The 16,636-nt window shown below is 47.5% G+C and overlaps 7 protein-coding genes across 7 annotated transcripts; 6 read left to right on the forward strand and 1 right to left on the reverse strand.

Annotated features, from left to right (window-relative positions):
• Window positions 1–589: 589 nt before the first annotated feature.
• On the forward strand, window positions 590–1,597 carry SAMD00019534_071690 (hypothetical protein; the record flags this gene model as incomplete). The annotated part of the gene is made up of 2 exons (XM_012897576.1): window positions 590–653; window positions 723–1,597. 2 exons carry the CDS (start codon window positions 590–592, stop codon window positions 1,595–1,597), a joined length of 939 nt encoding a protein of 312 aa, XP_012753030.1.
• A 116-nt stretch (window positions 1,598–1,713) lies between these two features.
• SAMD00019534_071700 (hypothetical protein) lies at window positions 1,714–3,088 on the reverse strand (the record flags this gene model as incomplete). The annotated part of the gene is made up of 2 exons (XM_012897577.1): window positions 1,714–2,177; window positions 2,260–3,088. 2 exons carry the CDS (start codon window positions 3,086–3,088, stop codon window positions 1,714–1,716), a joined length of 1,293 nt encoding a protein of 430 aa, XP_012753031.1.
• A 522-nt stretch (window positions 3,089–3,610) lies between these two features.
• Window positions 3,611–3,961, forward strand: SAMD00019534_071710 (hypothetical protein; the record flags this gene model as incomplete). The annotated part of the gene is made up of 1 exon (XM_012897578.1): window positions 3,611–3,961. The coding sequence occupies one exon, from the start codon at window positions 3,611–3,613 to the stop codon at window positions 3,959–3,961; it is 351 nt and encodes a 116-aa protein (XP_012753032.1).
• An 849-nt stretch (window positions 3,962–4,810) lies between these two features.
• Window positions 4,811–7,471, forward strand: SAMD00019534_071720 (hypothetical protein; the record flags this gene model as incomplete). The annotated part of the gene is made up of 1 exon (XM_012897579.1): window positions 4,811–7,471. A coding segment is annotated over one exon (2,661 nt), but the record flags the coding sequence as incomplete, so codon positions are not given.
• A 725-nt stretch (window positions 7,472–8,196) lies between these two features.
• Window positions 8,197–10,193, forward strand: SAMD00019534_071730 (hypothetical protein; the record flags this gene model as incomplete). The annotated part of the gene is made up of 2 exons (XM_012897580.1): window positions 8,197–8,769; window positions 9,954–10,193. Coding segments are annotated over 2 exons (813 nt in total), but the record flags the coding sequence as incomplete, so codon positions are not given.
• Window positions 10,194–10,674: 481 nt separating this feature from the next.
• SAMD00019534_071740 (hypothetical protein) lies at window positions 10,675–12,144 on the forward strand (the record flags this gene model as incomplete). Its single annotated transcript, XM_012897581.1, has 2 exons — window positions 10,675–11,615; window positions 11,673–12,144. The coding sequence occupies 2 exons, from the start codon at window positions 10,675–10,677 to the stop codon at window positions 12,142–12,144; spliced, it is 1,413 nt and encodes a 470-aa protein (XP_012753035.1).
• A 441-nt stretch (window positions 12,145–12,585) lies between these two features.
• SAMD00019534_071750 (hypothetical protein) lies at window positions 12,586–16,577 on the forward strand (the record flags this gene model as incomplete). Its single annotated transcript, XM_012897582.1, has 2 exons — window positions 12,586–13,633; window positions 13,705–16,577. The coding sequence occupies 2 exons, from the start codon at window positions 12,586–12,588 to the stop codon at window positions 16,575–16,577; spliced, it is 3,921 nt and encodes a 1,306-aa protein (XP_012753036.1).
• Window positions 16,578–16,636: the final 59 nt, after the last annotated feature.

Genomic DNA, 16,636 nt, shown 5'->3' on the forward strand with positions numbered 1-16,636 from the left:
TGATTGATAACCTACACAAATCAGGGTCTTGAGTCAAGTCCTCCTCTACATCATCAGTATCATTATTATCGACCTGTATTGAATCATAATCTAAAGTATCATCATCGTCCCCATCAACATGGTCATCATTAGCTATATCATCGACCATCGCATCCTTATTCTTCTTCTTTGTCTTTGGCATATCTATTATAGTTCATTATGATTATGGTTCGTTGCAGACTACACTCGTCAAACAAATGTACACTGACCTGGTGATCTTTCAAATCTACCACATCCCCCATCCAGTTTTGTCAATGATTGATTGGAAGTATATGAATTGGCTCATGGTTCCAACTACAATCTTAATCAATAGACACTAACATATGGAGTTTATTGATTGCTCAATTTGTAATTGATTACAAATAAACATTGAGATCATTAGAAAAAACGACTAATTAGATATTTTTATTTAATTTTATTCATTTAATTGATAATTTTGTGTGTTTGATCATCCTTTCATGAACATCTTGATGGGTGGGACCTGTTGGTACTTGAACCAGTAGTAGTCGACATTGAACAAATAATATACATACATATAACAACAACAACAATGTTCTCTTACATCACATCATTCTTCTTTTATATTGGTTTGATCACCATTGTATCCTATGCTAGTGAGTACTCAAACAATCGCATCAATCTCATCAATCGCTCGATCATATACTTACTAACTTACTTCTTAGTCCCATTGATATTGGCAGCATACAAGTGGGGCCCACAGGACTTGAAGAAGAAGTACAATGCCAAGTGGGCTTTGGTCAGTGGTGCCAGCTCTGGTATCGGTAGAGCTGTTGCTACGAAGCTCGCTCAACAAGGCCTCAACGTTGTGTTGGTGGCACTTGACGACGAGGCACTGAAGGGCACACACCAGTCGCTCTCCACTCAGTTCCCCAACCAGCAGTTCCGCGCTGTCGGCGTCAACTTGGGCCGTGCCGACGAGACCTACGACTACATGCCAATCATCGAGAAGGCCACCAAGGACATCGATGTCCAGATCCTCATCAACAACGCTGGATACATTCAATTGTCCGCCTTCTTCCGTTCACCAATTGCTAAGCAGCTCGCCAACCTCGAGTGCAACATGATGTCACACGTCAAGTTGACCCACTTCTTCCTGTCCAAGATGGTGGAGAAGAAGCTCAAGGGTTGCATCACATTCACCAGCAGCCAGTCGGCCTTCTTCCCAGCACCAAGCTGCTCGACCTACGGAGGAGGCAAGGCTTTCCTCGCCGAGTTTGCCGCCTCGCTCGCCATTGAGTGCCACAACTACGGCATCGACGTGCTCTGCCTGATGTCTGGCCCAATCATGACACAGTTCTACGACAAGGCACCAAAGCTCAGCGCATTCAAGTTCTTCCACTCCATTTCAGACACACCGGACACTGCCGCCGACATCATGTTGAATGGAGTTGGACACATCACCTGGAGAGACAGTTCATTGTTCACCATGGCCTCGCGTCTCGTCGTCAAGGTCATCGACATGAACCTCCTCATCGCCGGTATTGCCCGTGGCCAAGGTTTGTCCTCAGACTTTAAGAATCATCCAGAGTTACGTTAAGTCCATCGACCAATATTGAGCTGTATATCCAATAAAGTCACGCTCATGTTAATTGGTTCATCCACTGCCTAAGATAAACATGCATGATCGATGTGAGAACGTGAACACAAACAGTGTCACAGTGAAGCTATTGGCAGTTTACTGGTCATGATCAGACCATCACTGTTGAGTATGATGGGTCCTGCCGGAGTGATGTTGTTGCCAGATGATCGCAGACTGATGGTGGCCGTAGGGCCATTGCCAGATCCTATACCAAGTTGTTGCTCGTATGCCTTCAGTGCCTTGACGAATGAGAAGTTGGGCTGTATGATAGACCTCTTCTCTTTGATGAACGCCCGCGAATGGTCGTAACTATATCTGTACTCTTTCATCAGGTAGGAGATGACGGCGGCAGTACTACGGCTGACGCCCATCGCACAATGTACTAGTACACGCTCATTCCTGACTCGTGCCTCATGTATGAACTGATAGATTGCCGGGAAATGTGATGTAAGGTCTGCCGTGAAGTTATCCTTCAGGTCTGCTCTATAATACTTGAACATATGAGGGAAACAGTCTTCCAACTCCACTGCCATGTTGACTATATATGTTATTTCTTGGAGAGGAGCAAACGAGTTAGTGATGTGCGTTGTACGTATTGATCACTAATATGCGAGACTTACTTAGCTGTTTGAGTTGGGAGACGGAGGAGGCATTCTCATAAGACCCCAGATAGAGGAAGTCCTCGAGAACCTCGGTCGGGTAGACTTGGCGCTCGCGTGCACTCTGCTTGGAGGGCTGATCGGTGCCAGCCTGACATAGGAATGGGTACTTGTGTTGATAGGCGCTAAAGCCTGCGTGATAGATGGCGATCTGCGCCTTCTTACGACGCGCGATCAGATAGTGAAGTACATGATTGTCCCAGTTGTCAGAGTCGATTCGAAAGGGATGACAGTCGCCCGACTGATGCAGGTCGATGTTGGCCTGGTTGATGTCCTTGGTGAATCGCCCATCGGATATGACTACAACCTGCTGGAACACCAGGTTCCAGTACTTTACGCCGGTGTAGCTGGCGATGTATTTGGTAATGTTGAAGTCAAAGTCGGTGGGAACGCGGGCATTGTCCGCGCTGCTCCTCAGACTGTGCAGCTGTTGTTGCTGGTTGGCCAATAGGATGTCCTTGGTTGGTGCCGGTAGATTTACAGAGTCTCGGATATGGCATTGTTTCCACTGATCGCTCGGTCGCAGATCGATCACCAACTTGTTGATAACAATATCTTGCATTAGATTATACAAGTCTGTTGTGCCAATGTCATGTGAGCCATTATAATGTATATTGTTGATGTTGTTATTGGGCATCATATGGCCTTTCAACAGATCAGTGGCCTTTGCAATTGATTCACTATCTATTGGTGTTGGTGGAGATGATGTTGTAGTGGCTGCTGCTGCTGTTGAGATGAATGCTGAGTCGTTTGGTCCGGACCGACCAGGTGATGCACCAAGCAGAGTCATTATATTGTATAATACACTAATAATACTAATAATACTAAACTAAACTATGAATATATATATATATGTAAGTATGTATATATATTACTTGTAGAAGACCTAATTATGATTAGACGAGGGTTCGACAAAACTTAAACACGACTAGTATTAGAGTGTGAGTGTGTGTTTGTTCCAGGGCATCTTCGTTGGAAATTGGTGTGTTGGACATTAATTTAATAATAATAATTAATAATTAGCAACTTTATGATGAAATTGGGGGGATCTGAGTGGTTGTTTGAAAATTGTACACACAACAACTCACACATTATTGTGAAGTTGAACAACAGGTTGTTGCAAATGAATGCCAATGTTTACCTGACTGTCAATCATTTATGATCCCATCCACATCTCACACACTAACTCACTAATATCCATTAATAATATCAATAATTACCTACAACTAGTATCTACTTTGAATCGAATTGAAATACAACTCGGTGTAATACACAAGCAAGAAAGCAAGCAAACAGCAAAGAAAAGAATAAGATGTCAGAAGATTTGGTTGATTTGGACTTTGGTACTACGACAGAGTCACCATCGGCAGCAGCAATGCCAATGTCAAATGAAGCGTTGATATCATATGATTCACCAAGTTTGTCGAGGAAGAATACAAAACCCGCTGCAGCTGTGTCGACACAGGCTGGAGGTGGCGGTGGTGGCAATTTATTCGATGATCTTGGAATGGAGGATCCAGCGACCAAACAACAAAATGCAGCCAATGCTGCCAGCAACAACAGCAACAGCAATCCACTCAACTCATCTGCCACTCTTATCGACTTTTCCTCTCCACCACCTTCAACCAAGCACTCTCATGATCAAACTGATAGTAGCAGTTGACACTCTTCTTCTGGATCACCTCTTCTTCTGTACAGATATGATGATGATATCACATTAAAAGGCGTTTCAAACTTTTGTAATAAATATAGATAGGATAGATAGATAGAATAATAATCACATGACATCAACAGTCTTGATCTTCTTTGGTGATCATTTCCAAAATAGATCAAGTTGTCAACTTTCAGGCTATGTCCATGTCATCCTTCCCATCCATCCATACATATCCTAGAGTAGAACAACCCAGACACATACTCTCACTAACACTAGCACACTCACATACACCCATTTGTTTACCATACTCATACACCAAACACACACCACTTTTGTATCTTATAAGTGTATCTACAACATACTTCAATTGGTAATAACACTTTATTTAGAAAGTGAGATCCATACACTTTGTCCTGTTTGGGTAATATAGATAGGAATCGACCGAGATAATTGAATATGTCTTTCAACTGTATTGAGATTGAATGCTGCTTGCGATGAATGGATGAACCATTGTGTTGTCCTTGCATATGACTAACTGACTGAAATGACATGTCATGTGAGTATGTGGGCTAGTTGGCTGGATGAATGACGGACTGACAAACAATCTTGGTACGAATCAATTCAATATCCTACCTAGATAGAGAGTTAGAACGATACAGAGAGATAATTAGTTCATTCATTAATATTAATTAGTTAATAACTATCTTCATTATTGTAGTTAGTGATTGGAAATCAATAATTAGAACAATTTAATTATAGTATTTGGATATTTATTTAATTATTATTAAGATAAGAATAATAAAGTAAGTTCATATCATCATCATCATATTCATCATCCATCATCATAATACTTACCTAATCAATCTATCAATCAATAATCTAGAAATGGGAAAAGGAGACACAGGAAAGAGTGATATCAAATCTGCAACGGCAGAGATGAAGAATGAGTTCAAGGCATACTCGGTGGAGGCTGCTGATAATATACAACAGGAGGTCCACAAGACATTTGATGATGTCAAGTCGGCTTCATCAAAGGCTGTCAACGATGCCAAGGATGTATATGGAAAGACTGTCAACGAGGCCAAGGATGCATTTGGAAAGACAAAGGCACAGGTCGAGCAAAAGGCCGCCAATGTCAAGTCAGACATAGAGAAGGAGATTAACAAGGCCAAGGACTCTGTGGCCGAGGCCAAGAAGGAGGCTGAGAAATGGAAGTCCTCTGCCGAGCGCAACGTTGAGGCGGCCAAGGAGAAGTTGTCCGAGAGTGCCCAGACCTTGAAGGACAATGCTCAGAACTTGATCAAGACATCCAACGAGGACATCCAACAGATCAAGGAGGGTGCCCAGAACGTTGCCAAGAAGGTGGAGAACATGGTGCAGGACGGCACCTCTGGTCTAAAGAAGTCAATTGGTGACAACATTGGCTACGCCAAGGAGAAGATCCAAGAGGGAGTGGAGAGCCTCAAGAACATGGGTGCACCCAACTTGGACCAGACCGGAAGCTTGAGGAAGGAGTGGGAGGAGCTGGACCGCACTGCCAGACAATGGCCACAAATGTTGTCCAACTCGATCGAGTCTGCTGCACCAATCGCTGGCGCCGCCATCGGTTCACGTTCATGGGAGGGCTGGCACATGGACAAGCCATCCAGTGACCCAGACCAAGACTTTGTCGACGGCAAGTTGGTGAAGGATTGGGGTGGCCAGTCATGGTCACGTGGTGGATTCAACACTGATCGTTCAATCAACACTGATCAATACAAGACATCATCCAAGATCCAGGAGCGTGGCACTGGTCTTGACCTGCGCCATGGTGTCCATGATCTACAATCGTTCGTTGACGGAAGAGCCTCGACCATCAGACAACAAGTGGCCCAGGGCTCATCCATGCTCGAGAATCAGATGTATCGTGGCATTGACGACCTAAAGAAGAGCTCACTGAATGTCCATGAGGAGCTCAAGAAGAACGCCGCCCTCCTCAACGAGCAACTGAACGCCGGCACCAATGACCTGGAGAACGAGGTGCGCTTGGGAACCTTGGACCTGTTGGACAAATTGAAGAGAGACACCCACTCATTCAAGAAGTCAATCAAGCAAGGTGCCAACCAGCTCCAGGAGAAGGTGAACCAGAACGCCAACGAGCTGCACTACAAGATCCACAACTCGATCGAGACCTTGGATGGCGTGGCCACCGTCAATGCCAACTTTGAGGGCCTCAAGGACAGCGTCAAGAACAGCTCCAACATCCTCGGCGCCGAGGCTGACCGTCTCCACAACAAGATGCACAATGGTTCCGTTGTCCTGGAGAAGAACGCCCAGCAACTCCAGAGTGATATCGAGGCCGGTCTCGAGAAGCTCCGCCAGGAGGCATTGTTGCTCCAGAAGAAGGCTGCCGATGGAGCCAAGGGTCTCCAGGTCGAGGCCGTCACCCTCCAGGGTGAGGTCGACACTGGTCTGCACAAGTTGAAGAGCAAGGCCAACGAGCTCCAGCTCAAGCACCAGGGCGAGCTGAAGCAATTCCAGCAGCAGCTGGCCAAGGAGTTTGAGGGCAGCCTCAGCAAGATTGGCACCATCCAGTCTGAGATCAAGGCGGGCACCAACCAGCTCCAACAACAAGTGCGCCAAGGCACAGCCGAGTTGCAGGGCTTCATCAAGAAGGGCTCTCAAGACTTGAAGGACCTAGCCGACAATGGTGCTGGTCTGTTGGAGAAGCATGCACAGATTGGCATTGACCGTCTCAATGAGGAGGCATCCAAGGGCTACACAGAGTTCAAGAGGAACGTCCACTACGTGCCACCACAGACTGACGCCAAGTTCAACGCTGGCCAGGAGCAATGGGGCACAGGCGACCGTTGGTTCGGTAGCTTCATCTCCACCACCAACGACAAGATTGGTAACCTCGTCAACATGACCAAGGAAGAGACCGAGGGAGTGACCGAGCAGGCCAAGAGCGCATGGTGGGACTTCTCCAGCTGGGGATGGTCGGGACACAAGGCCGAGCCAGTCAAGGTCACCAGTGACTTTATGCACCAGACCAAGGAGATCGCCAACGACGCCTTGACCAGCGCAAAGGAGATTGTTGTCGACACTTTGGAGACCATCCAGAAGGACCACAACAACAACTACCAGCAGACCTTTGACGCCCTGCGTGAGGTGCCCAAGATCATCTCCAACGTCACGACCAACGTCACCAGCACCGTTAATAACAGTGCCAACAACATCGATGAGAAGATCTCCGAGACCGTCAACAGATCCGTGCGCTCTGTCAACAGGGACTACTGGAACGACCTCGACCATCTGAACAAGCAGAGCGGTGCCCTGTACGCTGCTCTTGGAGGTGTTGGAGGCTCGATCATCACCAGCTCCATGTTTGTTGAGAATCCATCGCCACTGACCCGTTACGGTGCCATCCTCGGTCTGGCTGGTCTGGGAGGCTGGTACGGTCTCACTCGTCCACACATGCAAGAGCGTAGAAACATCATCTTGCAACACAGAGAGAAGAAGCAGGAGCACAAGTCCTTTGAGTAAGGGTACTGTCCTGGTCTAGCTCATCACCATCACTTCACACGCCTTTAAGCTGGATTTGGTAGTGGTCAAGTTCAATTAGAACTTTGGCGCGCAAAACAGCCCATATTTGTACATAAACATCACCACAAAAAAATTAATTAAATTTATTAACTATTATTATCAAAGAAAGATAGTTCTGGCCCAAAAATAAGCATCAATGGGGGTGATGGATGGATGGATTGATGGGTAGGTGTCTTAGACAGCTTGTTTGATTGAGAACAAGGTAATAAGTATCTTGATCAATACCATCGTTTCATCCATTCTCTTCCATCACAAACACACAGACAGTCCAAACACACAATCACACACTCCTCTTTGACACCAATCAATCAATCAATCAAACAAACAAACATAGATTGACATTCACTCACTCACTAACTCATTCATTCAAACACAAACACACTCGACTGACTGACTGACTCTCTACTTTCTAAAGTGCACAACAACAACAACGAAGAAGAGAGAGAATTAGTAGTTTAGAGAGAATGTCTCTATTGCATCACCAACTACAACAACTACAACAACAATAGCATCATTATCTAAAACGACTATAATTGTATTGTGGAGCACGCACTGACAAGGCAGTCTTGAAGTCAGCGGCAACACTACACAACACACGACTCGACTACATACATTCATACATTCATATATCTATATTACAATACAATCAAACAAATACAATGGACCCAAAGATCATACGTATAGGATGTGGTGCAGGCTACCAAGGCGACAGAGTACCACCAGCACTCAAGTTGGTAAAGGAAGCAAAGTTAGACTACTTGGTACTGGAGTGTTTGGCCGAGAGAACACTGACTGACAGTATCCGACGTATGAAGAATGGTGGCAAGGGCTTTGATCCACGTCTGAAAGAGTGGCTAGAGGCACTGCTGCCGGCAGCCTCACAGAACAATGTCAAGATCATCACAAACATGGGCGCGGCAGACCCCAAGGGCGCAGGCGAGGAGGCTCTGGACGTCGCCAACGCACTCGGAATTGACCTGAGGATCGTTGTGGTGAGCGAGGTTGTTGGCGACAGTGGCGAGCTCAAATCGATAAGCACCATCGTCAAGAAAAGCTCTGCCTCCTCGAACCAACCCCTGTCTAAGCTCGTCGCCATGCCAAGTTCCAACGGCTTCTCCGTAGTCGATAGCAACTTCAACGATGAAGAGAATGAAAACTGGGAAGTTGGATGTACATACCTTGGCGCGGACGCCTTGATAGATGCTCTCAAGCTTGATGCTGACCTAGTTGTAAGTAGCACCTTATCACTTCAACATCACTCAATCACTCACGCTCAATCTTCAATCAACAGATAGCTGGAAGAGTTGCCGATCCGAGTCTCTTTGTCGCACCGATCGCATATGCATTCGGTTGGAACTTGGCAAAGGATTTCAATTTGGTGGCTCAAGCTACACTGGCCGGACACTTGTTAGAGTGCGGATGTCATCTTACTGGCGGCTACTTTGCTCATCCACTGGGAAGAGACACCAACTTTGATCGTCTGTTTGATCTCTCACTGCCGTTTTGCGAACATGGATCGTCATGGCAACATGGTACTGGGCAAGCTTGAGGGAAGTGGCGGTGAGCTCTCCCAACGCACATGTAAACAACAACTCACCTACGAGATTGGTGACCCAACTCAATATATCACAGTATGTATCCACTCAATCAATCCAATCCAATCAGTGTCAATCACTAACTCGATCAATCATTGTTAGCCCGATGTCATTGTTGACTTTAGCAACGTACAGTTTAGAGAGTTGAATGTAAACAGTGTCATTGCTCATGGAGCAAAGGGTAGATCGCGACCTAATGACTTGCTAAGACTGGTGGCCAGGAATGCTGGATATAAGTCATGGGCAGAGATATCGTATGGTGGTCTGGGCTGCGTGGAACGCGCCTATTGGGCCAGCAAATTAGTACACAAGTGGATGGAGGAGCGCAAGAAGGGCATCACCAAGAACATCATGACCTACCTCGTCGGCTACAACAGCCTGTACCTTACACATGGCTCACGCTTCCAATTCCCACCGACCAGTCTGCCATCAAACATACCCTCCACTGGTAGCGACACTCACTCAGACTTTGCATCGGGCTACCCGCCCGAGGTACGTCTTCGCTTCGACGGCCTGTTTGAGTCCAAAGAGGATGCCGAGTCACTTGGCCTCGAGCTCCAAGGCCTTGCCCTATGTGGCCCTGCCGGAGGTGGTGGATATGCCTTTGGCATAAAGAAAGGTAAGTACTTGGCCAATATGCCTTCCCTGCATTTACATAAAGGTCATGAAGCTAACTCAACCACTCAATCAATCTCATCAGATGTAAAGTTAGTTCGACAATTTGTTAGCAGGGAGCTCGTGACATGGAACACGATCATCTACACAAACAACCTTAGCTCAAGCACAGCGACCAGACAGACGTGGGGAGACGTTGTACATAGTTCCTCTTCGAGTGGTGCATCATCGCCACCTCAAGACTATGGCCATCGCGTCCATCACACGCTGAACAACCATGTGGTCCGCTACCAGGGCAACGGCAACAGTGCCTGGCGCAACCCTCTGTATACAATCATCGACACGGCTCGCCTGTCCGGCCGGGTGCTGCTCTACAACATCGCGCACTCAAGGAGTGGCGACAAGGGCGACATCTCCAACATCAGTTTGATACCATACAACCCAGCTGACTTTGAGAGACTGTGTAAGGTGGTCACCAAGGAGTGGGTGCGCAACGTCTACAAGAACGTGCTGCGCGCCGAGTCTGACGTGACGATCTTCGCACTGCCCGGCATCAAGGCTATGAACATCCTGCTCAATCTGGCACTGGACGGTGGCGTGTGCATCAGTCGAAGGATTGATCGTCATGGCAAATCATTGAGCGACCTCATCCTCAACCAATGGATCGACCTGCCACCCTTGGCATCTTTGTAACATTTTATCCTCCCAATGAACATACCTTAGGTTGTCTTTGGAGATGTCATCGTTCCACAACGACGTTGGCTTCTTCCCTTGCACCTTAAGTGTTTAATCCAATTCAAGTCTGTGTCTGTGAGTGGCAAAGTAGTTGCCAGTGAGGGATGTGCCTGTGGGAGTGCGGGTTCAAGTTCATTCATTCATTCATTCATTCAATCAATCAATCAATCACAACATATATACATTACAGACATGTCTACATTTACAGACTTTGGTGATGAACTACTTGTTCCATTGTCTAATGATGGTACACTCTCACCTTTACCATCATCCACATCACAGTCACAAACACAACAAAGACCATCATGTTACTATTGTCTACTGTTGAAGGAGTACACTACAGATCAACAAGATGATCAATCAACTACTACAACTACTACAAATACAAATACATCTACACCACAGTCATCATTCACATTGAAGATCATACAGACCAATGCCAACGATATGCAATCGATCAATATCAAGTCATTCATACTGTCAAAGTCTTTGAAGAATATGATCTACAAGACAGGCTCAATAGGCACGATCGAGGAGCCTGAAGCCACCAACCTAATGGACAGCAGGGTCAGCCTCACTGCTGGCGGTGGCAAATCAATCACCTCATGCTACTACACATTGATCGAGATACAACAGCCGATCAAAGACACAGACATAGACACAGACGTAGACACAGACAACACAAAGTTTGACGACAGCAAGAAGAGTAGTGGCAGCATTGACATCACCAACTCCAACAACAACAGTCCAATTGTCAACTTTGAAGATCTCGACTTTAGTATCAACATCAATGATAATCAATCACTCATTGCAGATATGGAGAGTTGTGGCAATATAATACAAGAGTACTGTCTGTGTCTATGCTATGAATACCCAGACACTGAGCCCAACAGATTGGAGGCGTTCCATCTCGAACTGCGCTACTTCTGTCACGACATTGGATTCATGCTAAAGGGTGCCAACCAAGAGGAGTTGGACACAGTGCTCACGAGCTGGTATTCAATCTGTATCAACTATATGCCCCGAGCGATCGACCTATTTAATGACCAATTCATGTACATACTGCACGCCTCACTCAAAGGCTCGCGATTCGAAATAACCGCCAACAAGTCAGTTGGAAAGGACATCATCAAGTATGTTATATGATTGGATAGGTCATTGATCAATCACTAACATGATCACTTATGTAGCTTCTTAAAGACCATCAGTATTCTTAATCCATCAGTCACAATGGTGTCTAATAATGGCACTAGTGACGACACTACCATCAATACATACTTGCTCGAGCCAGAGATTGGAGGCGAGTTGGGCAACAAGTTGTTGGTCAAGATTGTTGTTGGTGGCAGCGGCGAGATCAATGTGAACTACACAATGTCCAATGGATTCTGTAAACGATGGTGCAAGAAGTTCTTGGACAATAGGACCGACTCATTGTCCATGCGTAATCTATCAGAGGAGATCAAGCTCAAGGTGATCCAGGAGTTGAACCTCTTCCGACGCATGGTCGACTCATCCAAGAACAACAACTACCTGCTCTACAAGTGCTACCTCTTCCTCCTCGCCAATGACAACTGCGACATACTCTTGGATCTCCTCAAGAAGGACAATGATGATCCTGCCACCGATGACATACTCAATGTATTATCCAACAGTCTTGCTTGAGACCTGAGTTGAACTTCGATGGAGGCAAAGCCTCTGCCTTTTCATGGTCAAAAAAGGGGGTTGTTGGAGATCCAACAACAAAACMAAGGGGTGTGAGGGGCAAAAAGCGAGGAATGAGGGGATACGTTGGTCCAATCAGTTCAACCCCCAACAAGGAGGCACACAACCTGCCACAAAGGCCTTGAATTCAAACATGACGACTGAAGTGTTGATCGTACTTGCGATCAGGTTAGACTTATCGGCTGCATACCTAGGGCCTACCTACCACAATGGTCATCCTTGTGTTGTTCGATCAAACAACTACATCGTTGGCTTGGCGTTCACAACTTACACCATCATTCATTCATTCTTTCATTAAACCATATCAATCTATTTATATTTATATATATTATACAAATACAATTATAACAATAATAATCAATCATGTTTATGAATAAGTTGATGTCTTTATTGACATTGACAACATTAACTTTGTTGATTGTTTGTTGCGCACCACAATTGACTTTGGCACAGGGTTGCGAAGGCCCTTCCATAACATCATCCAATGGTTATTGTAATAATGGTGGCAAACTGCTTGCTGCCACCACTGGAATCATTCCAGCCTTCATCAATGTTGGCCTAATGCCATCGATGCACAACAAGTTGACTATAACGCCCTTTGTGCCATTTGACTCGAGTCAGAACAGATTCCCCATCCGCAAGTCTGGCCAGTACACCGTCCAGTACTCTTGTGTCTCGGACAACAGCACCCACACGACCAATATCCAGGTCACTGTGCCCGAGGTCACCCTCAAGTCCAAGTGTCTCGGCACGCTCGTCGACTTCTCATTCACCGAAAACTGCACCACGCTGCAGGTCAACGAGAAGACCGTCAACAACTACGTCAATGGCGACGTCGTCCAAATCTTCCCACCAGGATACGGTCAGGTGCACGTCACCTGTACAGACGACAGCGGCAGGACCGTGTGCAACTTGAACACAGCCTATGCCCAGCCCACTCTTGGCACTCGTCCCGACATCGTTGTGCAGCCATCATACTGCAGCTACTCGAACGGCTCGATCCAGGTGACCAACCCCGATAAGTTCACCAACTTGACGTTGTCCCTCGGAGGTACCGCTCTGAACGCCACCAAGACTGGTCTCTGGGAGCACCTTAGAGAGTCGTCCGACTCGACCTACGTCCTGGACGCCTGGTCCGCCGACTGCGACCATCAGTTCTTTGAGATTATCGTTACCCCATCGCTGCCACAGCTGGTCGTCACTCCACTCGACACCAACAAATGTCCAAATGATTACCACGTCAGACTGTCACTGCTTGGCGCCAAGGGCAATACAACTTGGACTGTCAACGGTGTGAGCACTACCAACGACACCTTCAAGATCAACCCATTCGGCATCACACCCAACTCTATCAACTACAGACAGCTCGATGGTGACCAGTGTGAATGGAGCTCAGAGGCAAGCATCAACATTGACATCCCTCCATTCTGTAAGTCTTCCTCTTCCCCTCTACTTCCCAATCAAGTTACTAACAACATGTACACACACGCCACTTGATAGTGAACGAGCTGACCTACACCATTAACAATACTAATGAGTGTATTGATGGCACTGGCATCGTGACTCTGTCAATGCCAGCCACCAGTGTAATGATTGTGAACAATAACATACCTCCTAGTCCTTTGGACAACAGAAGGTTGTTGGGAAGGACACAGCTTAAGGACTCGCCAGTGGTATTCCTCGATACCAATCAGACGATGTTTATGGTCACCTATGGCCAGACATACAAGGTGTACACCAGCTGCACCAACACACCATACACCATCCAACCAATGCATCCCGCTCCAATCCTCGTCGAGACGCCCTACAACCCCAACCACACGTCCTGCTTCTACGACACATCGTTCACCATCCCCAACTACCTCGACTTTGGTGACATCCAGTTGGCCACAGTCATCGTCATGCCACGGTTGGCCGGTGTGCCACCAACCATCTACAAGGCCGTCAATGGTGTGTTTAGCAACATCCCCAGAGGCACCTACTCTTTGACCTACACCTTCCTCTCGGCCAACGGATCAACCTGCCCATTTAACCAGACCATCACTGGCCTCAACTTTATGTACACTAAGCCCGTGTTGTCTGACCTCCACTACACCTTCAACTACAACCCACTCCAGGTGTGCGGCCAGGAGATCAACGTCACCGCCTCCGTCACCACCCCAACCAACGCCACCGCAACCGTCTTCACATTCTCAATGGGATCGGGCGGCTCCTTTGTCCAGGAGTTCAACAGACCAGACTCACCAACCTGCTTCATTGCTCTGCCCGGTGTTGCCCCCGTCGGCAAGATGTCCGTGCCAACCATCACCATCACCAACGCCACCTGTCTCTACAACGCGGATGCCACGTTCACCGTCACCCCAGCGCCACAACTTTGCTACCTCAATGGAGTTCTTATCTCTGGCTCGGCTACCGCCGATAACACCACCTACTTTGGCCAGCTTCCAGGCGTGTATAACCTGACAATCGTTGACTCGAACCACGGCTGCTCATGGACCAACGAGCAGTTCACCATCCCACAATCAATGCCCGACTTCAAGTTTGAGTACACTGTCACCAAGTACATCACCAACTGCTCGATCCGTGATTACGCCACCATCAATATCAAGAACGCTGCCAACTACACCTCGTTCTCCCCAGCCGTCGATACCACTACTGGTGACTGCAATCTCACATCCACTGGAGCCTTCCACTTTACCAATGGCGCCTGCACCCACACCGTGTCCCTCCAGGACGAAATCACCAAACCAACTGGCCTCGTCCTCTCAGTCACCAAGTTGCATCCAGTCACCTGTAGCCAGGGCGATGGCACTTACCTGTTCAGCGCGACACAAGACGGACAGAACCTCAATACCTTCATCCCAATTTTTGAGAGCAACATAGCCCAGTTCGTCAAGCCGGGCAACACTACCTTCACTGTCAGTGCCGGCACTTGCTACTTCTCCTACACCCTGGTGACCCAGCTCGAGCCCCCCAACTTCAAGTTCGAGACCACGACCATCTACCCCGACATGAACATCGCCGGTATTATCGATGTCAAGACCAACAACCCAGATGTGTTTATCAACAGTTTGGTGCCAAGCAATGGCGACCAGACCTATGCTGACGCCCTCAACCCCAATCGTCTGGCCACCTCGACCGAGAACGTCACGTTCACCATCAATTGGAACGTTGTTTGCAACCAGCTCGTTGACCTGAACTTGCCTCTCTATGTCTCACCAAGACCTCAGTACTACTTCAAGGTCGTGGGCTGTCCTGCCTCACTCACCTTTGTCCTTGTCAACTTTGATCAGTTCATTGGAGTCACACTCAATGGCGTACCACTCGGAGCAGATGGTACCATTCCAAATGTACCATATGAGGAAAGTCGCGACTTGAGCCTCGTCTTTTCCAGCAGGATGTTCTACACCAACAATGGAATCGTCGGCCCCATCGAGGTCAGAACCGTGGTCATCCCTCAGATGACTGTCGGTTCCCTGACTGAGGAGACCTGTACCGGTTCCTACAACGGCCAACTCTCCCAGCTGCCCACCACCTCGTTCTACCAGGTCACACCACAAACAACACTCGCACCCTACGAGCCACAATCAGCCAGATTATTCAATGGACTGTCCACTGGTGACTACTTCCTCCTTTCATCTCTCAACAACAACGCATTCTGTTTGAACGTACAGGAGTTCTCAATTGCTGGTAGTGAGCCATCATTGTCCGTCGCCACTCAGCCACTGTGCTCGCCCACCGAAACCCGTCCCCTTAACGTCTCGTTCGGTCTCAACATGCCCATTACCCAGTTCAACGCCAACCTCTTTGGCCAGAGCTTCAACTCGTCCACACCATTGTCGGCCGGCAACTACATGTTCCAGGTGAACATCACCGACCCCATCTGTCGCCGCATCCTCCCATCCACCTCCATCACACTCAGCACTCAGTCGGTCGAACCAATCGTCACGTCCAACAATTGCCAGCACATCGACATTGACGTGCTCACTGGTGGCGTTTACACAATCATCGTGGCGCAAACTGATGATCACAGCAGGAACACGACCGTCACATACGACTTTAGCAACGTGACCAGTCGTCTGTCGCTCGCCCTGGACATTGACGACAACACCAACTTCACCGTGTTCCTCCAGTCGCCAGTCTGTCTGACATCCTCCGAGATCTATATCCACCACTGCGCCGCTGCCAAGAAGAACTTGGGTTGGATTGCCGCCGTCGTTATTGGCGCTATAATCATTGCAGCCATCATTGCTTTCGCCATTTACAAGTGCAAGCGTCCAGCCAAGGTTATCGACGCTGGCGATGATCGTATTGCCATGGAGACTGTCTCTGTCTACACTGGAGGCAAGATCAATAAGTTGGACAAGTTCTAAAACATCCTTCATACATACATACATACACAACCAATCAACAATCACTCATAAAATTGTAT

The sequence above is a fragment of the Acytostelium subglobosum genome (genome assembly GCF_000787575.1).
Source record: "Acytostelium subglobosum LB1 DNA, scaffold: scaffold14, whole genome shotgun sequence".
Classification (NCBI taxonomy): domain Eukaryota; phylum Evosea; class Eumycetozoa; order Acytosteliales; family Acytosteliaceae; genus Acytostelium; species Acytostelium subglobosum.